This window comes from Dermacentor variabilis, chromosome 2 (assembly GCF_050947875.1).
Source record: "Dermacentor variabilis isolate Ectoservices chromosome 2, ASM5094787v1, whole genome shotgun sequence".
Classification (NCBI taxonomy): domain Eukaryota; kingdom Metazoa; phylum Arthropoda; class Arachnida; order Ixodida; family Ixodidae; genus Dermacentor; species Dermacentor variabilis.
The window spans coordinates 20,806,763-20,829,538 of NC_134569.1; the positions used below are offsets into that span (position 1 = coordinate 20,806,763).

Below are 22,776 nucleotides of genomic sequence, written 5' to 3' on the forward strand. Positions count from 1 at the left end.
CATTGTCTTCTCGCTGGCGTGGTATCATAAATGCGCGCTCAAACCACTTGCATATCTTATTTTCTGAAGATGGTTCCAACTGTTGAATATACGCATGGACATCAATAAGATCCTACACTGATTTAATTTAAACTGCGCTTGGCTTTTGCGCAACTGATGCACATTAAAACTAGTTCACATGAGGCGTTAAGTAATTGGCGATGCGCTTTACTTCCAGCTGTTGAGGGAGAAATATACGTAATGTTTGGAAGAATGAAGCCGAAAGCGCGAGCCTTTTCAAGCGCAAAGCTGACTCTTGTAGCCATCATTAATAAATAAATAAATAAATAAATAAATAAATAAATAAATAAATAAATAAATAAATCTTTATTTCGCAATCATTCATTTACAAAAAAAAAAAAAAGCTGGGACAAGAACTAAAAGCTGCATTTTTGCAGGTTGACAAAGTTCTTGCCCATATTCATGACAACGGGGACATATTAAAATAAAGTTTGCACAATTTAGTGTGTGCAATGTACAAGCAATGACAATTATAAGTGAAAATTTACAAGGCGAAATGTTCAATCAGTGTTACAAAACAGTGTGTTTAGTCAGCGCAAATGACATATATGAATATACAGTATATAAGAAATATACATAATTGTTTTCAATTGCTGAAAAATTTATCATATTACATTCTATTAACTTACGAAACCACAGACAGCAAATAAAGTCTTGTATAAGTGTCTTGCAGGTTACATCCTATAGGCGAAAATGTTATCAAAACGTAAAACGACTTAATTAAAGGAGATAAGTAGGGACTTCCCCTAGCCAAAGGAACGTTATAAAAATAATTACTCAGTTTGAAATAGGAAGTCTCGTATTGTTTTCCTAGTAATGTCAGTTATCTCGACACCGTATTCATGTAGTTTATTTAATAAGGGTGGAACGCGATTGGTTAAACGATTTGATCCATATTTTGTACGGTAGAGTGGTAGCAGCCATCTCTTTCTTTCCCTAATGTTATAGGATATATCTGTTGGTTCTGTTAAGTTGCACAATTCCAATGACGCTTCATAGTTATGCTTAAAGTACCTATGGTATTTTAGGCTAGGTTAACCTCATATAAACTTGCTAGGTAAATTATATTAAACTTCGAAAATCGTTCAGATGTATGTGCGTCGAATGGCGCGTTTGCGATATGACGAACAGCCTTTTTTTTTTTTTGTAGCAGTAATTTTTTACTGATGTTTTGCTTTGACGTGGTACCCCACACAAGGTGGCAATACATTAAATGAGATGAGAATAGTGCATTATAAAGAATCAGCTTAACATTAGATAGTGTCGTCTCACGGAGTCTACAAAGCACACCGCAAGCTTTGGCTAAACGGGATGTAATAAGTTTCACATGTTCATTCTACATTAATTTTTTGATTTAATATAACACCCAAAGTTTTGACATTAGGAACAAGTTCAATTACTTCAGAGCCAACCTGCAACAGTATGTCTTCACTCATATGTTTCTGTGGAAGTGCAAAAATAACAGCTTTTGTTTTTGTTGTATTTAATTTGAGAGCGTTGACCTTGTTCCATTCGGCCAATTGTTTCAGTGTGACATTTGCCAACAACGAGAGATCGCCGATATTACGAGACTGAAAGAAGAGGCTGGCGTCGTCCGCATAAATCATGAAGTTCGCGCCATCATAAATGTTGATAATGTCGTTAACATATATATAAAACAGTACTGGCCCTAGTATATTTCCCTGGGCAACGCCCTGTGTAATTTCCCGGAGACGTGAGTGTTCTGATGAAATTGAAACGAGTTGTTCTCTGTGGTTAAGATAAGATTGTAAAAGCTTTAGAGAAATGCCCCGAAACCCATAATGATCTAGTTTAGTAAGCAAAGACTGATGATTTAGCCTATCAAATGCTTTAGAGTAGTCCACAAAAATTCCTAGCGTTAGTTACTTATTTTCAAAACCATTTAAAATGAACTCTTTTTGGGGTTAGCAGAGCCAATTCAGTTGACATTCCCGTACGGAACACAAATTGCTTATTCGATATGATGGAATGTTTATCACAAAATGACTTTAATCTTTTACAAATAACTTTTTCTAGTCCCTTGGATAGGACAGGCAGTACTGAGACTGGCTAGTAATTTTTTGAAGGGGAGGGTTTTGTGTTTTGCAATTAATTGCCTGGAAAACAAATGACTGAGACTGACGCACTGGTTTTGAAGCCTGGTGAAACTGGCGGAACATGTATACCGGCATATGATCGCTCATATTAGCAACAATCACTTCCGATTTGGTGGCAACTTCAGAACAGTTTGTGATGAATAGATCGAGTAGTGCTTCAGATGTATGACTTACACGCGTAGGTTCTGTAATGACATTCCTACAGTAAAAAGTGTGGCGGAGTACTTGTAGTTCTTGGGATTGTGAAGTACTTTGTGAAAGATTAATATTGAAATCACCACCAACGGAAAGGTTCATGTCGTTTAGACACACGAAACTGAGAATCCTTTCAAAGAAATAAATAAGGTTATCGATCTTTCCATCAGGTGGGCGACACACAACCACAAGAACGTATTTTTTGTACTGCAAGCTTAAAACTTCATAATCTGGCGTTATAGCAGAGAACTCAGGGATCAAGGTGCAAGAAAAACTCAAGATGCAGAAAAGGATCAAGGTGCAGAAAACGCGTGTTTATGAAAAAAGACTGATATCCAGGTAGGTGAAGTACGTCACTCTCCTGCTTGTACCAAGTCTCAGCTAGCATGATCACGTTAAATTGAAAAGAAAATTTGCTTAAAACATGAAAAGCTCATCACATTTGTTCTTTGCAGATTGCGAATTCAAGTGCAATAACTTCAAGTAGTTGCAGTCATGCGGCACTGCAATGTCACCGGCTGTATGCACTTATAAACAAAACATAAGATTAACGCGAACAAATAACAAAAACGCGTTTAGCTAACGATGGTGGCACGTTGCATTTTTTCCAAGTGTGATTCACACGAAATACGCAGGACAGATGATATGTATGTCTGACGTGCGAAAATCTTGCCGTTCTTAGACTATGCGAAACGCCAGTTTACATCTTTTTTCCTAGCAATGGCCAATGCCTAGTAGCTTCTCGAGCTGCGGGCAGAGGTGCTCATTTATGTAGACAGACTGGTTAGCAGTCTGATTTGTAGTGAGATTGTAGTGAGCACAGGCTCACTACAATCTTATTTGTAATGAGCCTGTGCTACCTGGCCTTATCAAGGACTACATCGCGTTTAGCCCTGCTGTGGAAAACCACAACTATGTTGGGATCAGAGTCAGAATTTCGCGCCGAAATTCGGTGGCAGACTTCAATGTCCTCTTTTTAACTCCTTAACCTTAACCTAAACTCCTTAACCTCTGAACTTTGTACAGCGTACACCGTTCCGCGGTTCAAACCTTGGACAGGGATTGCAGATCACGTACTCCGTACGTGGGGCGGAAGAGTAAAACCCTCAGCGGTGCGTCCGCGCACGGACAAAATTGGTGGGCGTGCCAGAGCTGCCCAAACGCTGCGCCGTTCATATCAATCGCCGCGCGGCGCTGACCATCCGGTTTGCAGACCGAGCGCAAGGCGACCCCGCAGTATAACGTCGCGAGGGAAACGTAGAAACTCTACGTACGATCGACTCAAACGAGACGATGGGAAGGTCTGCTGGGAAACACATCGCCCAACTGGGGACGCTGCTACCGTACGAAACACTGTTTTAAACTGAAGCTTTCTTTACCCATACGTTCCCGGGGTTTGGCGTGCCGTTGTCGTCTGTATCGCCGAGTAAAGTGCGGCGATGCCGGAGACAGGTTAACAGAAAGCTGGGTCGATACCGGATCAAGACTGGGCTAATCACAAAGAGTGTGCAATCCAAAGTGATGACTATAGGTTGGCCGAGCCTGACACCAGTTCACGATATTCGCCGTCGCGAGGGTTTTAACGTGTTAACGTGTGTTTAACACAGGTCGATCCTGGAGGCAGTTCAATAAAAGGAGTTTTCGGGCCGATCCTGATTATGGAATGGCACTATACAGTCACTCGGGTGGGGCATGTGGTCCTCGCTTCCTTGGCCCATTCTTCGATTTCGGCATCGGTGTTTCGCCAAGTAGACATAGCGGGGGGTCTGATCTCACACAGCTGATATGCGGAGAAGCACGAAGAACTGTTGTGATGTTGTGTATGGAGAATAAGCACTCGAGTAGTAGAGCTCGTTAATATACGCGGCACGAACGGCGTTCGTGTAGATCACTGCGACCCTATATAAAGGACACTTACTCGACCGGAAGTGCGGTTGGTCATGCCTTTCCTATGCGAGCAGACGCGTCAGACGTCAAGCGTTACGAAACGTACTTTTCGGTACATTAGCCCGTGCTTGCAAATCTATCTGCAGCGCGGGACCAACAGCGTCTCGGTATTGAAAGCGCGATGGAAGCCGTCGAGAAGTTTCGCGTCCACCAAGTGGTGTCCGCACAATTTTTATTTCTACAACTGGCCATACCTGTTATTAATTTCCTCAAAAGGCGATACTACATTTGCAAACAATCTATGTGCGCTATAGTATCGCAAAAATGAAAGGGCGCGTGAGCAAGCGACGCTCTCAAAAAAGAAATTCAGTTTCTCGATATAACGCAGTCGCTCCGCGGATTGTCTGTTTGGATTAAGCGGTGGACTTTGTCACATGTCACAAGCGCAACATCAAAGCCTTTTAGCTAGAGGAATACGCATATGGGCTAGGAGTTCCACGAGCGACTTCTAGCTGTCTTGTAATAGCTGAGGCTCGACAATCACCGTTTCCAGTTATGAGAACTACAAAAACAATTCCGCCATTATCGCCGTCTTCAAACACAACATAAAAACCACCCAGTGGCTCTATGCATAATGAAACGAGATAGAAGTAAAGTATGGTCATAAAGAAATTCGATAAAATCTTCATATATTGCCAAGAAATTAATTTTGGAACTCAGACGTCGCATACACTCCATGGCTGCTTACACTTCCAAAAATCGAATTGTCAGTAGACGGAATATTCAGAAAAAGATACATGTTCATTCAAGCTGCTCAACAACTAGCGCTTTACCAGAGATATATGCGGTATTCAGAATACAGACACGTCTATACAGATGGCTCCAGTACAGCAACCTCTTCAACTTCAGCATTCATTATACAGCACCTCAATAAACAACAATCATTTATCTTGTGCGACTTCGTCCACAACGGCTGAACTATTCGCAATACTATGTGCGATAAACTTTATAACGTCAGTAAGGTATGACGCAAAAATGGGTAAATTTCAACGATTCACAGGCGGCTATAACATTACTCTGCAGCACAAAAGGAAAAACAATCAGTGATAGTATAACATACTAAACACTTAAAGACCTCACGAAGGCAAGCCAAGCGAAGCATGAAATAGCATTCCAGTGGATACCAGGGCATTGTAACATTCCTGGCAACACAGCAGTCAATGAAGCAGCACGACAAGCACACCTCAAGTTAACCTCAGTAGCGACCATTACATCATTACCATCACACTACAATTCAAATACAAACCCTTTGCACCCAAACGCCTCAGCCTTACCAATTGGGACAATTTTCGAGAGGCCCGCCAGATATCAGCTCCGACAAACATTCAAGACATTTCAGAATGGGTTCAGCAACTACACTCAGACGCCCAGACGCACACTACCACTCTGCCCCCCGAAACCGCTCTCACTACGGTTGATTCCAAGCTTCCACATATGTGGGAAGCCAAACAGTCTCTTCTCAAGCGGTGGAAGAGGCAACGGTTCAACCGAAAACTAAGACTCAGAATTGCCAAATTAGGCCTCCAGATCCAGGAGTACGCCACACAACTGGCCTGCCAGTGGCGCCAGGTATGTGAAAGTATGCATGACAACCTCGATAACAAGCGCACATGGCAACTCTTGCGACACTTATTAGACCCTACCACATCGCGCACGCACCACAACCGTAGCATAAACAAACTGCTACATGCACACAAAAACAATCTCAACGGATTCTTCGACGACCTCCGCCATAAACATCTGCCTCCCGCTCAGACGTATGACATGCCAAAATATACTGGCGAACCTAACGAGCTACTTAGCGCCGCTATCACGGAATCAGAGGTTCGCCATGCCCTCGCCACCCTGCGCGCAATGTCAGCACAAGGCCCCGACCTTATTAACAATAACATACTCCGCAATCTAGACGACAACTCTGTCACAGCCATGACGGCGTACTTCAATCACTGCTTTGACACTGGCACCCTCCCTAATTCGTGGAAAGATGCAAGGGTAATTTTTATCCCAAAGCCAAACAAACCACTCAACACTTCTAATCTCAGGCCTATATCACTAACCTCTTGTCTAGGTAAAACACTCGAACACGTCATCCTCAACCGACTCAGTAAATACATGGAGGACAACAATCTTTATCCATCAGAAATGGTAGGTTTTCGAAAATCTCTCTCATGCCAAGATATCATGCTTCGAATGAAGCATGACATCATTACACCCAATAGCAGTCTAGATACGCAAGCAATTCTCAGTCTGGACCTCCACGGAGCCTTCAATAACGTTTCACATTCCGTAATCCTCCGAGAGCTTAATCTCAATGGTGTTGGCTGAAAGACATATGCCTACATATGTACCTTCTTATCCAACCGTACCGCAACGATACACATAGGCACAGAGCAATCCCTTTCATACGCTTTAGGTCAGCACACGCCCCAAGGCTCAGTGCTGTCCCCTTTTCTTTTTAATCTTTCTATGATGCCGATGGCGGAAGCATTGCGGTCTATTCCCGATCTCAAGTTTTCACTCTACGCCGATGACATCACTCTTTGAACGACTGGCGGCTCCGATGGAGAGATTCAAGACACTCTACAGGCCGCAGCAGACGCCGTCGTGGCTCATGCCGGGGCTATGAATCTCACATGCTCTCTTAAAAAATCCGAGCTGCTACTTCTGCCATCCCACCGGGGGGCAGGAAAACACGTCTAGTATACAGGTCATCCTAAACCACATCCCCGTTACTAGAGTGGACAGGCTCTGGGTGCTCGGTTTACACATTCAAAGCAACCGGCTCAACACATATACCCTACATACACTCCCCACCACAGTCGATCACACCCTGCGCCTTCTAGGGCGAGTCTCCAATAAACATGGCGGACTAAAGGAGGCCGAACTTCTCCGCTTGATTCAGGCCTTCGTTATCAGTAAGATTACATTCGCAACACCATATCTACATTTCCTGAAATCAGAATCAGATAAGATCGACACTCTTTTACGCAAAATATATAAATTCGCTCTGGGGGTCCCCATACGTACCTCCACTGAAAGGCTAATGCTTACTGGAACTTTCAACACACTTACTGAACTCACAGAAGCCCACCTCACATCCCAATATAGCAGACTTTCTAACACCGCAACAGGTCGACACATTCTACAAACTCTTTCTATCACTCCGGCACCCATCATCAAGACTAAATACACCATTCCACACCACATACGCGAGAACCTCTGCATCCCCCCACTTCCTAAAAACATGCACCCTGTGCATCACAAACAGCGCAGGAGGCAGCGAGCAAAGGCTCTCCAAAAAGAATTCTCCACCTCTAAAGGCGTGCTCTATGTTGATGCCGCCGAATATGGTAACAGAAATCATTACGCAATATCAGTCATTAACTCTCACGGCCAGGTCGCTGCGGCCGCCTCCATTCCTGGCTCTTCCTCGGAGGAGGCGGAGGAAGCGGCCATAGCCCTGGCCCTCACAATCCCAAATTCATCAGTTATTGTTAGCGACTCCAAAGCAGCCATACATAACTTCGGAGCGGGTAGGGTCTCTAAGCCAGCCCTTTCTCTCCTCTTGGCCCATCCTTTCCATCAAACTGTGGCATTAATCTGGATTCCCGCGCATGCGGGCCTCGCCGGAAACGAGGCGACTCATGCCAGTGCCCGAGGATTTACAGTCCGGGCTCAGGCATCAGATGTGTCGGACCTCACCACAAAGGAGGCGCCGTTTACAGCGCGGGATCGACTTATTACTTACCACGACACCTGCACACACTACCGATTAGACCGCTTAACCTTTCCGCCACTCATGGGCAAATCCCCGCGTAGGTGTGAAGTTCTGTGGCGACAGCTGCAGACTCGCAGCTTTCCGTCCCCTTACCTCCTCCACCGCATTCATCCCGCCATTTACCTTTCTCCCTCTTGTAAATTCTGTGTCTCTCCCAAAGCAGACTTAAGCCTAATCATGTGGGGGTGCCCTAAGCGCCCCCTTCCCCCTTTCCTCAAGCAATTAATATCTAGTGAGGAACAGTGGGAGGCTGCCTTGCGCAGCTCCAGGCCCGATCTTCAGGAGGCCATCCTGGAGTGGGCTGAGAGGATAAAGGAGGCCTACTTCAAGTAGTTCCTCCCCCCACCCTCTATTCCATTGCCCTCTTCCCTTTAAAGAGGGATAAAGTTTTTCATCATCATCATCAAGGTTGATGTGGTTCAGCTCCCAATATCAAAGAATTAATTACTCTGCATTATAAGCGCAACATCTAGCAATATGTGTAGAAATACGTGGTTTGACCAGAATTCTAAGGGCTCGGTCTTGTATCATATTGATTCGTTTATTGAATTCAAATTTTCATTGTCATTAGACAGAAATATGGAAACCCTTATTCATCGGTTAAGGCTTAGGCGCTGCTTACACAAAACATTTCTTAGATAAAATTGGCTGTGCGGAAACACCTGAATGTGATTGTGGATTTGTAGATGAAGGTATACATCACCTCCTTCTAGGTTGTCCACATCACGGCACACCAAGACGCCGACTTAAATCAGCTTTAATTACACTACACCGCAGACCTTTCAGTTTAAAGAAACTTTTGGGTACTTGCCAACAACGGTTTTGCCGAAGAGTGCTTTAAAAGCATTAAAAACTTTTCTCGAAGACAGCGGCATTGTTGGCCGTTATTAACGCTTTTAATGTTCCTTTCATCTCAATGTCGCTGTATATATGTATGTTTTTGTGGATTATGTAATGTTGACTGTTCTGTTGTGACTATATGTGTTAATGCATTTACACGATGTATGCACCACCCGCTGACTAGAGACTGCATTATTAGGCGACAGTATCATTTGTATTCTTGAGACTTTCTTCTACAGAACTGTGGAGTCATTTAACTTGTATATTGCATGTACCATGTAATTCTTAGGTCATAGTGTTACTGTGAAAACGTTGCTTGACAAGTTCTGGTGCTTGTATGAAATGGTTACATGATATATAATCTTGAACCCTGTATGTTGTATGATAAACCCGTTCAAGAGCTAAGGAGTAGCCGGCGCCTTAAATTGTGCGCCAACATCTCCTTATATCATATCAATTAAAAAAAGCCATGATGCGTGAACAGTTCTACTGTATGCGCGTATGAACATATTCTTTTGTTGTGCTGATCTCAGTTGAGTCGATGTAGAGGGTGTTCCAACTATTATACAAAGGCGCATAATTTTACGCAAACAAGGCCACGTACATTTTCACAGTCGAGTTGAGCACTCGCCAGTAATATTTTAGTGGCTGACCATCAGCTACTTAATTATGATTGGTTACCTAACTCGCCAATTACAATTCTAATTACAAAGTTATCAATAAATAAGTTGCAGAAAATTATAGGAAACATCGAATTACGATGTTTTTCAGCAAGACAATAATTGTCTGCTTATTTTTTTTGTCGGCAGAGAAAGAAAATCCGCGGAATAAGAAGTGAGAAAGGAAGAGAGAGAGAAGGCAGGGTTGTTAACCAGACGAGCGTCTGGTTGGCTACCCTACGCTGGGGCCGGGAAAGGAGCAGTAGAAAGATGAGAAGAAAAGGAAGAAAAAGACGCGGTGAATTCGTGCACGCGCGGAATAATATGACGCATGACTAATTACTCACACGCACGAGAAAGTAGCGCCCTCAAACAGGCACTGGGAATTGTTCACAGCCAACCCAATTTCTAAGGTCTTAGCTATTTTCGAGGAGAAGCAGAACAATTGACACAAAAGCGGCGACTACGGCCCTCGAAACGACGAACGCCAGTCCGGACTATTCCACGAGCTGAAGTCACATTTTTGAGCACGAAAATGCTCATTCGTCTAATTGTACTGAGTATAGAAGTGGGTGCAGGTGGAGAGAGGGACCTGAGTGGAGGCGCAACGAAAGCAGCTTGGAAAGCAAGGCGATTCAATGGAAATTCAACGAAGCCGCTCGGACTACAATGATATACATTTCGAAATCAATGGATACTCGATTGAAGTCACCTGTTCAGACAAGCGCCGGAACAAAATAAAATAATTTACGGCGGCAGTGGGTTTCGTTTCAAACTTGGAGAAATAAATACATGGTTTTCGTTCCTGCTGGAATGAAGGAAAATACATTTGATTTGAGACCAGGGATGTAAGAACTGCATAGCGTTATTCGTAACCCCATTACATTGAAGTTTGTTATTTATGTAAGGAGAACAGGAACGCTGTGTACATTGTAACAGAAATATTTAATTTGAATTAGCTGAAAAATAACTGTGAGCCCGAGACCCTGTAGTTCTTAAGAAGAAGCGCTGGAGTTAAGTTGTTACGTTAGCACGCCGTTCAAAGAAGCACATGTTCCTGATTTAACCCTAGCCTCTTGTTCATAATAGCAGTGACATAGTAAACTGTTCAGTTACACGGATCGCACCGTAAGTTTTCTACCGGTCGGACATGTTGGCAAAGAAGTTTAAAGAGGTACCGGCTTTGTTCATAATGCAAAACATATGCACAGACTGTGTCACGGGGTTGAGTAATCGTCGAAATAAGGCAAGAAGGCGTTTAGATAATGCTACAAAAGAACAATAGCTAAGAGTACGAACAACGCGAGGAAGTGGAATCGCTTATTTTAGCGTTTAGATTACGCATACATCGTGGTCACGCGGACTTTACAACCGTCACTGGCACATCTGTCATTGCATGAAAGTAAACAAAGTTGCACAGCAGCTGCGGCGACAGATGAAGAAAACTCCTCCTTGTCGTCTGCTTCCACGTGCCCCAATTTTCTATGTTATTTTCCCCTCTTCATTTTTCTATCCATCCAATGGCGCATTGTATCTGTTCTGCTCTTCCGCCATGGGCACAACGAGCAGTTCTATTGCATCGTCGCATTAAATCCGTGCTGCATGCCGAGGCGGGCTCAGGCTGCCACTATCGCGCGCCGCAGAAAATTAGCGTCGCTTTCCACAAAAGGTGACGTCGCGAATACGCGGAGCTACCTGCCGTTAGCATCATTGCATAGGCGAAATTAACTACGTACTTTACAGGACGACATGAGGGAATCGACTTGCGCTCGCGGTCAGCTCACTCGATCCCAATAGAGGCGTGAGGTTTCGCCGCAAACAATACATATCTGCCGAAGATTGTTGTTTGCAATGAATGGCAAAAAACTAAACAGAGGTGGAGGGTGGAGAATGATGGTGCGCAATTCTTTTTCTTGGCCTAAACCCTAGGATCCTTTCCTGATGAAGCCCTGCGTCACAGCCGTTAATATATATATATATATATATATATATATATATGTGTGTGTGTGTGTGTGTGTGTGTGTGTGTGTGTGTGTGTTTTGCTTTTCTACTCACTTCCCATAGCTCTCTATAGATAGAAACACAGGGTTAGCGTGTCCAAAAAAATAGCCTCGGCGGCATTGCGCATACACAGAACGCGGGTTCGGCTTGGGGCATTTTGTACTCCCCCGAAACCGACAGCGTCCGCTATTAATTTAAGTCCACTACTTCAGAAAATTCACTGCAGTGGCGCCGCCGATACACATTGTGTGCGTGTTGTGTTGGTTTGATGCAGACGAATCTATAGGGCCTCGCATGGCGTTGCAAATTTTTTCGCCTAAGGAGGAAGGGTCTGTTATAGTTCACTGCACAGAAACTGCAATTAATTTCCACGGGGTGCTGTTGATTGCGTGGATATTTCGGTGTGCTCCCGCTTGCGCGTTTCCTAAACATTTACTGCTGGTGAAAAAGTTTTGGTCATGTCTTAAAGCAACATCTGATTAACGTCCAAGCTAAATTACCTTTTACGTTACCGCTGCTTTCCCAAACAAAAGTGGTATGACGCAACACTATTTTCTTAAAGGAAAGCTACGTTGAAGGACTTGGTTGAAGGGTTACAGGTACGGCAATCAGCTCCACGATATTATTAGGCGTTCTCTCTAAATCTGACAAGCACTGCACTTGCCGACATAGGAACACCGCGCGCCGGTTATTCCCGTTCCGCTGTCTGGCTCACGTCGGCTCCAGCTTTCCAAGTGCTGCACGGTTATGTTGGAAGCCGAAGTCACCAGGCAATATAAGCTATTCGGTGCGCGGGGGACTAGCGGGGCCGAAAGAAACAACGAATTACGCAGAAAGAGACCAATTCCAGTGGAACGGGAGCGCTGCTACACGAAGGAAGCTCTTGGACCGCGGCCAAAAGGGACCAGAGCTTTCTGTGCCCTGGTCAAGGAAAAATGATAGGCACTTGAATGGACGGCTGTCGTGAGTGCAAGTAATGGAACGAGCGGCCCTCTAAGAAGAGCACGTATTAGATGGCGATCGCAATATCCGCGACGATAAAAGCGAGAAGCAAATGTATCGAGGACATTTCTGGAAAAGCTTCCAGGGCGCGATGATCGGCATTTTGTTTACATGAGTGAAATGAGCGATTGCACAATCACTGAGTTCACATTGGTCACACAGTTCTCGCTGTCACGTTATGCGTTCACGCGCCGTTTTGTACGATTTGCACTGTTAATGTGCGCTGTTAGCTAGTATCTTAAACGCCGCAACGCAGGAAAATACAAGACGTGTCATATTTATTTATGCGCTGTAGCACTGATCACGCATTGCCAATCCACCCATATCCACGCCTTACTTAATTATAAACGGTTACGCCAAATTCCGCTGGTTGGAGCAAACTATACCGGAAGGAGGCTGTAGAGTGAATTCCACCGCGTCGTCTAGTAAACTGCCAAATGAGGCAAATACTATACGAACGACGAACCTAAGCATTACAGCTTGAAGCTGAATATTCCGAGCCGATGTTTATATTTGAAATATTTTTTGAAATAATCTCCTGTGTTTGTCGATTGTTAGCCCTTGTCTCGAGTAGTTCTATACTATAGAAGAAAAGGCACTAGTCGATTTGAAGCAACTATTTTCCCCTCAACAGATGAGAACGACGCGTTTCTTTGGTTAATTTCGCGTGAAACTGGAGCAGACAAAAATATATAAATATAATTTCCGCGCAATATATCGGATTTCACGTCTAATCGAACAAAAAATACGCCTTGTCTCCAACGTGATAACAATCTGCACCGAACCAACATGCTGAATATCATTGGGAAGTTGTGCATTTTAGGGTAATCTTCGTTTGCAACAAGCTTCGTTGTAATTTACGTAAGCAGGGAAGTAAAAAGCAAGGTGTCAGGAACGAAGGTTTAACCACCTTGTTTAACAACAGCAACAACACACACACACGCACAAAGAAGAAAAAGAAAAGAGAAAAAAGATACAGGGGCGGGATAAAACAATTCTCACATTCCTTTTAAAAAATAAAAAGTGACACGGAACAGTATCGGCTTCATGCTATATCATCGCATATGATCATATCGAAATAGTGGACATGGAGCGTATAAGCATATTCAAACGAATTATCCCGCGATCTTCTAGCGATTCAGCAGATCTACGAAAGAAATGACCGCATGCGCCACATGTAATACACTACGCATGCAAATCCAAAATGAAGAAGGGGGCCGACTGTGGCATAAAGGTGACGAACATGGATAAGGTGCCTCAGCAAGGCTGGTGAAGCACCTTATCCCTGTTTGTAGCTTTTATACCACAGTCTACGTACATGTAAGGTAATTAAATTAAATGGGGCAAGAAAATTTAAACTAGTCAGGGCTGGAAATGAACAAAGTGCATTGAATTCAGGCTTCAGTTCGGTGCCAACATGTCAATAAAGGAATCTGTGTTCGCCAAGATCCTCTGACAAAGGCAGTCCAGTTACAGAAGAGCAGGCTTTGCGACAAGTTACCATTAGTAGCAAAAAAAAAAAAAAAGCTGGAGCGCATATTAGCTGAGGAAGCATGTAGGCCCGTTGCTAAATGGAACACGGATGACGTAAAAAGACGTTTGCCAGCTGCACTCCGTCATGACCGCCCGCGTTCTCATGTTTCGTTGCGCGAGGTGGACGAAAAGGTTCGCTTTATCATTTCCGTTACACTGTCAGCATTGCTCATTCTGGAGTCACACTCTTTGGCAGCCGCAGGAAATCACAGGAGAAGAGTGCGCGATAAAGTTTTGGTACATTCAACGCGGTAGTGTACGTTTGAATACTTCCGGTGTGTTTAATGTGTTAATATCCTCAAATAGGCTGATGATGTTGATGATGATCCTCAATTTCGGGGCCTAAAATAATTTTTAAAAAGAGCAACAAGAAAAAGGAACCTCACTGAAACAAGGGGCAGGCGCGCCCTGATTTATGGAGAGTGCCGTTTGTTGCGTGTCTTTTGGTTGGTTCTGCAGCTAAAATTGTTTTTAGAAGTATTCTCAACAATGAATCGATCAATGAATGAATGAATCAGTCAATCAATCACCCAATCAAACAATCAATCAATAAATGAATTATGTTAATTAAAGTGCCCAGGCTCAATCTCGAAGGTCTTGGTGCTGGAGCACTCGGCAAAACAATGAACAGTAAAGACAGTTCACGCTCACACACCTACACACACGCGCAAAATAATAATTTCGCGAATACAGATTTTAACAGAGCATAAAATCTGTATTCGCGACGTTATTATTATTATTATTATTATTATTATTATTATTATTATTATTATTATTATTATTATTATTATTTATTTATTTATTTATTTATTTACCGTGCCCAGGAACAGCCATGAGGTCTGAGTGCTGGCGCACACATACATTAAAAATAAGATAACAGCAGGGGAATATTAGTAAGTAAAACAATGAATAAAAAGAACAATATTGAAAAGAATTGTTTACTTACGACAAGGCACAAGGTGAATGAATATAAAAGAAAAAGGAGGAGATGGGCAGTTGAACAATATGTGAAACTATGACACAACAGCGCAAAGTTCAGAGAAGAACGATGACAGCGGGTTATGAAGAATATCAAGATCATGAAAATAGGCATTATAAAAACTGTATTCTGTGGACGCTTGAGTGTTAGTTATGACAGGCAGGGACATGGAAAGGTCCACGTTCTCTGGTGATCTTGCGCGGTATACGAAACACGATACAACTGAGGAGCTCGGGGCAGGTGAGGATACTGCGAAGGAGTTTGAAAAGAAACAGAAGGTCAGCGCAATTACGTCGGCAGCGAAGCAAGGGCAATGACAATCATTCAGTGATGCTAGAACAAGGTCCAGTGTGCGTATTAGCAAAGCGATAATGATATGTGATAGAATGCACCTCGCTTTGTTTACTCTGTGTATTTTTACCATTTCAGCGTTCCCGAGTTTAAGGCACGTGGTCACATTACCAACCTTGAATTGCGACGTCACATATCTACGACATGTATCTACCACAACGCTGCCTTCGACGTCCCATCTATCTTACCAGTTCATCGCTTGTCCAGCCACGCAAACCATCCGAGTGGTTTACCATTCCCCAGCGCAAAATGCCACTCATGTTCACCCCTTTTCTCTGACGACCGTGCATAACTGGAACGATCCACCTACAAGTGCCGTGCAACACACCGATCCACACCAATTCAAGGCGGCACCGCAATCACAGTTACACTGTAATTAAGGCCCATCCCTCATAGAATACCTCGACTGGGGCCTTTGAGGTATAACAAATAAATAAATAAATAAATAAATAAATAAATAAATAAATAAATAGAAACGTTTTCTGGGGCCGACGTGTCACTGTTAGATCTAGAAGTGCCATTCCAGACGACCGACGCATATATGAGTTGAGGAAGACAGATTGTTGCGTACAACTTGCGGAATTGCGTAGGAGATCTAACTTAATTCGCTCGACAGTCTGCAAACCGAGCCAAGAGAGCGCATACCCCTCGTTGCAACGCGTTTAGTGTTGGCTGGAAAGTGAAAGATTGTATCAAAAATTACACCGAAATCTTTGATCTCACAGACCTTACACGATGGTACAGAATCTACAGAATAAGATAAAGAAATGCTTGCTGTTTTGCGTGTGAGTCATGACCTTGGTCGTGGCTTATAATAATAATAATAATAATAATAATAATAATAATAATAATAATAATAATACCTGACATCACACATACGCTTTTTTGTATTCAGGAGAAATATGTTTTAAACGGCAGTTTTTATTTATTTATATATTTATTTGTCTAGTTACATTTAACTTGATTGCATGAGAAGCAAAATTATCGATCTAAAGCGGCACACGTGACATTATTTCTTCCTTACGAAATAAAATATTTTTATGTGATCTTGAGCCTTTTTGCTTATATGTTTCAGCACGGTTCCACCATTTTCACAGACATCAAATAAGAAATTTCAGACTGTCATGTCATTTCAGGCTCATGTCGAACGAATTCAAGCGCAGCGAGCAACACTACACTCACATGACCGCAGCCGATGTGCTCCGCCGGCGCCGAAGTCGTCTGCAGCGGCAGCGTCGTCTGCTGCTGCCGCTGACACCGGTGATGTTCGCGTAGCCAGTGCGCCTGCAAGTGCGACAGCGTTGTAAACTTCACAGTGCAGTCCGGGCACAGGAAAGACGCGAATCTGTCGCCGGACAGCATGAAGGGACCAATCGGCGCGTTCGCCACGCTCAACGTCAGCCGAGGCGGTAAACGCCGCAGTGGCAAGCTGCGGGTAAAGGCATCGCGGCGCTATTTGGCGGTTGTGCGCGGCGCCACAATAATGGAAAAAAAATTGGCGGGCCGCGCGCGCAGCAGCTGAGAAGCGCCGCTGTTTCGCGACGACCGGGCGCCGCTCGGCGTGTAGCGGCGGTGCTTAAAACCCGCGATGAGCTGCAACGACACGAGCGGGAGCTCCGGTCGGCGGCGAAAGCAAAACGCCCATGCCGCGAAGGGCGTCCGATATCGAAGGGTTTCAACGAGCAGAGGAGGCCGTGTACTGGAACCGCGCGGATGAGACTGTTCTGCGCCGGTAGCAAAAAGGGTGATGTGTACTCACAAATTATACGTAACGTCGTCAAAAATAAATTATGTTTTGAAGATCAGACTCTCCTCATTACAATATAAGTTGTGTCCCGCTAATGCGACTTTGGTTAATTCGGCATCTCGCTTAATTCGAACCCACTGAAAAGTCCGGGTAAGAAAGCATATAATGTTATGGAAGAAAGACGCGTCTAGTTCAAATGCGAAAACACGCCGCTTCGGTTAATCCGACCCACCTTGACCCCTACCGGCGCCGCCCTCATGCGCGTAGCAGTTACTAAAACCTTGAAAACCCAAGCAATTCCGCAGACAGCGCTACTTGTTTCGTCTCTTTTGAGAATTTTGTTGGCGCCGACAAGAGCTGTTGAGGTTCGTGCACCACTGACCGACGACGACACTGTCAGCAACGAGACAGTCCAACGCTGGGAGAACGTTTAACCGTATCGTCGCTCTTCGCCGCATGCTGGTTGATTCGCCCTTCAAGAGGAAGAAGCAAGACGACATTACAGACTGCTTCAACCAATAATATATATATATATATATATATATATATATATATATATATATATATATATATATTCGCTTATTTTGCCACAATTTATTAATTCGACCTTTCGGATGATTTGACCAATCCAAGGTACAGCAAGGGTCTAATTAACGGAGTCGACTGTAGTGAACTTGATGCCCTCTCCGTTCTTATCTTTAGAAGTATTATTTATTCACACTATCAAAAACATATCTTTCGCCACTTGGTTCATTATAACAGAGTCGTTATATACCAAGTAATCCGACGGGTAGGCAAACGGCTAAATGCAGCAAAGATGCATGTAGCGTGAAAGACAGCACTATTTTATCACCCCGCCTTTATAAGGGAAGCTAGATATAATTATTTCTTTTTTCTTTCGGCTTCCTGCACATCAGCGAATTGTGCAAAAATATAATCTGACGTAACTATACCTTACAGTCGCTTTACAATGGCGTACTTGCGCGTAAACGATGCAAGTAAAGTTTCGTCGATGGTTAAACTTACCTCTTTCTTTTATTTAATGTTTGTAGGAAAAATTGGCATCATGGGTGATGACGGCTACTCTATCTCGCTGAGGGATACAATGCATATTAACGATAGGAAGATTCAAACGTTGCTGCTACTGGCTTCACGGAACCACGATAGCAAAATGCTATAGCCGCAATCTTCATCATCATACTACCAAAGTCCACTGTTTAGTATTGCGGTTTGCTACACCTTTATGAACATCAAGAATGTTGTATTATACCCGTATCACTTAATACCAGAAGGTTATACGTTGGCTGCCGATTGAACACTCCTGTCGTTCGCTAGGTCTCGACAGGTTTTGCGTGCGCAAAATATCCCTATGCGTCACCTTTAACAATTTTAGACAAATTCGTAGGTCCCTTACTATGTTGGTTCACGTGAAAGAAGCCTCCACTATGATATTATGGCTGTTTGTGTAATGGATGTAAAATTATATTCTTTACCGCGTAATCTGTCACATGTGGTCGTAATGTGTCTTCCAGCAGTTCAAAAAGCAGATTTTTATACGGCTATATGTGGTTTGTCACCTTGTTTTTGTCATCCGTTTAATTGTGGACTCTTGACGCACAGCTCTCAATCTAAAGTTTGTTCTGGGTTTTAGCCTGGGTCGCTTACGCACCCATTAGAGGGCAGCTTTCGCTTATCACGAAGTTGACTGACGCCAAAACAAAAGTAGCAATAGTGACAAATAATGTTAGCTAACGCAAAAGGGGCCATTGAGTGTCAGAAGCGAAGTCATCGCATAGTAGGGTCTTGCGTAATAGTCAACAGTAAGCACACTTGCACTGAAATTCTGGCTTGGGAAGTGATACGCGGCCCAGACGTACGTAGTACTGGCAAGTGAATTCACAACACTGGTGCCTTTTTAATTTCGAATAATATTGTTTGATCCTCATCCGATATTTTGTAACAACTAGCTACAGATGGGCTAATTTATGTAGGCTTCCGCCATTGAATAAGTCATTGCAACAGCAACTATAAATGACTAACGACAGAGAGAGCTAAAGCTAACTGGAGAGCTTAGTCAAAGGACACGGGCTCTACTCCCGTTGTATCATAGGATAAAAGCTGAAAAAGATTGAGAAAAAAGTAACACACACACACACACACACACACACACACACACACTCATCAAAATGTACGTTACATTGGCCCGTATCCCGTATAAATTATGCAATGGCAAATTTTCCACTTGAAGCTGAATGTAGGCGAACCAGAATCATTCCATTATAGTGTTCCGAAGCAATACCATAGAATTTGCCCCCTCCCCTTCTCCAATTTAGGATTCTGTGAAATTCTCTCACCTTGCAAAACTTACGTGTAGCGGCATGAGTTTAAAGTCGGCGCCAATAATGGCGAGGTAGGTGCGATAGCAAGGTGGCCTTCTGTTCTCAGAGCGTCCCCTGCCGTAGTTTAGGCAAGGTGCCTTGCCCGCCTCGACAAGTCTTCCTCGTTTTCTCTCGCTTAGCTCAAATAGTGGTCGCAAGGTGGCGTCACGCTACCGTCGCGGATCCTAAAGGAGTGCGAAGAGATTCACCCAGAGAGAACCGTCGGTAAGGCACACCTGGTCGTAAAATATTACGGTCCATTACGGTCCATGATATCTGAGAAAAAGCTGAATATCTCCGCAAGCGCATAACTCAGCCTGGTATTTGCATTTCGGGCCTCGACTAGAATATGCTAACAACAATTGTCGAATAAAGTTTTAGTGGCTACTGCTACAGGCTGCTCAGGAATTGCGCGTTTTCTGAGATACCGTGGTGCGTAAATTTTAGTGGCCGATTGTAAACCTTCCAGAAGCGCTTGGGTTTAAAGTGGACGGAAGCATCAACCGGTCAGCAGTCAAGATAAGCAGGAGACGTTTAGAATATTGGTGGGGAGAAAAGCAGGAAAGAGACTGATACGGCCGGAACTCGGTCATGGCTAGCGGCACAAGGTAGATTTTGAAGGAGGGAAATATATTAAGGTCATTTAGGCCCGGGGTGCGCTCGAAAAGCACAAGCCTCATGACTCACTACAAACGGGCCCAACTGGGGTAGTGCAGAGTTAGGGTATAACCCCGGGTCGACGCTTGGCCAGCGTCACGACGCGTTAATCCGTCGGTTGCCGGCACTTTCTTAAGGTTATTCCTATCCTATCCTGTCCTACTAGATAAAATACTAGATAAAAACATGTATAGCATACTTGATTAAATCAACCAGGCTAGGTGACTATTTTTCATCGTCCTGTTTCAAAGGGGATGCCATTAAATCATAATCATCATCCTGATCATCACCATCGCATAGTAGCGTATACGCCTCGTGCACCGCCTATAAGGCGCCACTGATAGCCACCTAGCGGGCGCTTCCAACAGTACACGCGAGAGCAGTAGTAGACCACAACCCTTTGCAGCAAGGATGGTTGAAGTTCGCGGCTGCGATTTCTCCTTCGTTCGGGCGCCAGACTGCTTCTGCGGTGACAGCTGTAGGGAAGACGCTTACCTCTGTGGGAGTGTTAGGATGGATAGTTGGGCGTGTTGGTTAAGCATGATCTGAAGTGAAGGCGCTAAAATGACGGAGAACAAAGAACATGTGCGTGTGTGTGTTTCTTCTTTGTCCTCCGTCATTTTAGCGCCTTCACTTCAGAACTGTGGGAGTGGGTATGAACATGATGTTACCGGTGTTTGGGACAACATGGTCCACATACGTGCCAGGTGCGTCCCGCAGTAAAACGCCATGAACGCCATTTACATGAGGTGGAGCTCATGCGAACTAGCCGATAAATTTTGTTGACTAAGGCGATGTCTCGATCGTGTTTTCTTTTTGAATTCTACCCTTGCCGTAATGCTGCTTCTGTACCTCAATAATAAGCATCCGTCGTTAGTGCAGACTTATATCAAACAAATCCGCACGGTGCGATGTCTGCATATACCGTTGTGATTTTTCTGCCGATGAATACATGTGACATCGCCGAATAAGCGCAGTCAAAGTCGCCTCAAGAACAGTAATTGCTTATTTATTGATGGAAACGCGTACACTAGTCAACGAAGTCACCAAACGCACGGGTTAATAAGAGCGCGTGTTAGCGCTGTACCGCCGATGAACAGTCGTTCCCGCTGCAGTTTTTGCAAGTTTACATTCCCCAAGGGAGCTGCTTGGAAACTTACAAAGCTAAAGTCTGACTAACTTTGAGAACATTTTTTTTTATAATGTTACTAGAGAGAGGTGCCATATTTAAAGGCAGAGCAGCGCCAGTCAAAGTAGATGATCGCTGGCGGCAAGGCCGGGTTTAGTCCTCTGCGGCGTAAGCATATAAGAAATAATTCAATTGTGTACAAAATTGACATGCAGGAAGCGACTAAGTTGTGAAACAAACAAATCACTCGGCGTGTTAAGTCTGCTCAGACAGCATCGAGGTGTGATGACTTTCCAAACGTGACGCGAACTTTTCAGCCAAAAACGGAACAGAAATACCATATGCAGGAACTATTAGCAATGCTCGCCCTGAACTACATATTTTCTAAACACATTTCCCCAAAAAACACTATATCTAAGAGGCCCTCGGGCGAAAAGAATAAAGCTGTTAAAGAAGCACTTAATTTTGCTTGGTATCATTCCGATGAGCCACAGCGTGATTTATACCCTTTACAAACGAGGCAGGGTGAAAACCTCGCAGGTCAAAAGAATCAACAAGAGTTATGCACGAAGCAACTATCAACAGTTAAACAAGCGCGAAGCCACGCATAAAATAGATGTAAAAATATGACCCTATGTCAAACGAATAGCTTTGCCAAGCTTTTGTGGAGAACAGCCGCTGGGTAAATAAATTTTAGAAGCGCGCCCAACGGGTTAAAAGAATTCGGGCAATTTCGTCTTTGCACAAAACTACGGGATTGCACAAGTTGCGGCCCCTGAATGCCGTAAAAGTAGTGAAAGTAGTCACAAGTAGGTTTGGAAGTATATGATTATCCATAGAAGTCTACATTTCGACAGCATGAACTAGAAGGCAAGAAAATATCAATTTAGGCCAAGAAGTGTATGGTAATAAGCTGCTTATATAAGAAGGCTCAAGGGCGCAATTACACAGTGCACGAACAAGAAGCCATGCGTTAACGAGCTATCCTGATATTTATAGAAGCGATATGTCACATCCGAGCGTTGATGCATGAGCAAGGGGAGCATGTTTGATTGTTTGATTGTTTATTGTTTATTGAATACAGGAAGGTATATGGTAAATATTAGTACAGAAGGAGGTCCCAGAGTTTAAACTGCCGAGGGGACCTCCTGTGCTAAATACAAAAAAATAATGAAATACAGACAGGCAGTGGTATTACAGATCAGTGAAACAGTACTAGCAAAGATAAATTAAATAACTAGAATACATAACTTCATTGGAACATAATTATACAGAGAAGTACATAAAACGAATTAAGTACTAGACGGCTATACATAATGTAAAGCGTAAAAAATAAAGCACAGTTCGTTGTCAATAAAAGTTATTTATTACTAGCAGGCTGTTGAACACAAGTGAATTTTCAA

At 43.7% G+C, this 22,776-nt stretch overlaps 2 protein-coding genes across 7 annotated transcripts in view; one reads left to right on the plus strand and one right to left on the minus strand.

The window, feature by feature from the left end:
• Positions 1–16,902, minus strand: part of by (focal adhesion protein tensin) — a 392,943-nt gene extending 376,041 nt beyond the window's left edge. For 3 of the 6 annotated variants that reach the window (XM_075679856.1, XM_075679851.1, XM_075679848.1), the window contains exon 1: positions 16,645–16,901. In XM_075679856.1, coding sequence (XP_075535971.1) covers positions 16,645–16,824 — 180 coding nt within the window. In that variant the 5' untranslated portion in view covers positions 16,825–16,901. Of the gene's footprint in view, positions 1–16,644 lie in introns of all 6 variants that reach the window. The other 3 variants (XM_075679849.1, XM_075679850.1, XM_075679854.1) reach the window with 3 other exon arrangements.
• Positions 1–22,776, plus strand: part of LOC142571482 (transport and Golgi organization protein 2 homolog) — a 206,500-nt gene that overhangs the window by 103,752 nt on the left and 79,972 nt on the right. The window lies entirely within an intron of this gene.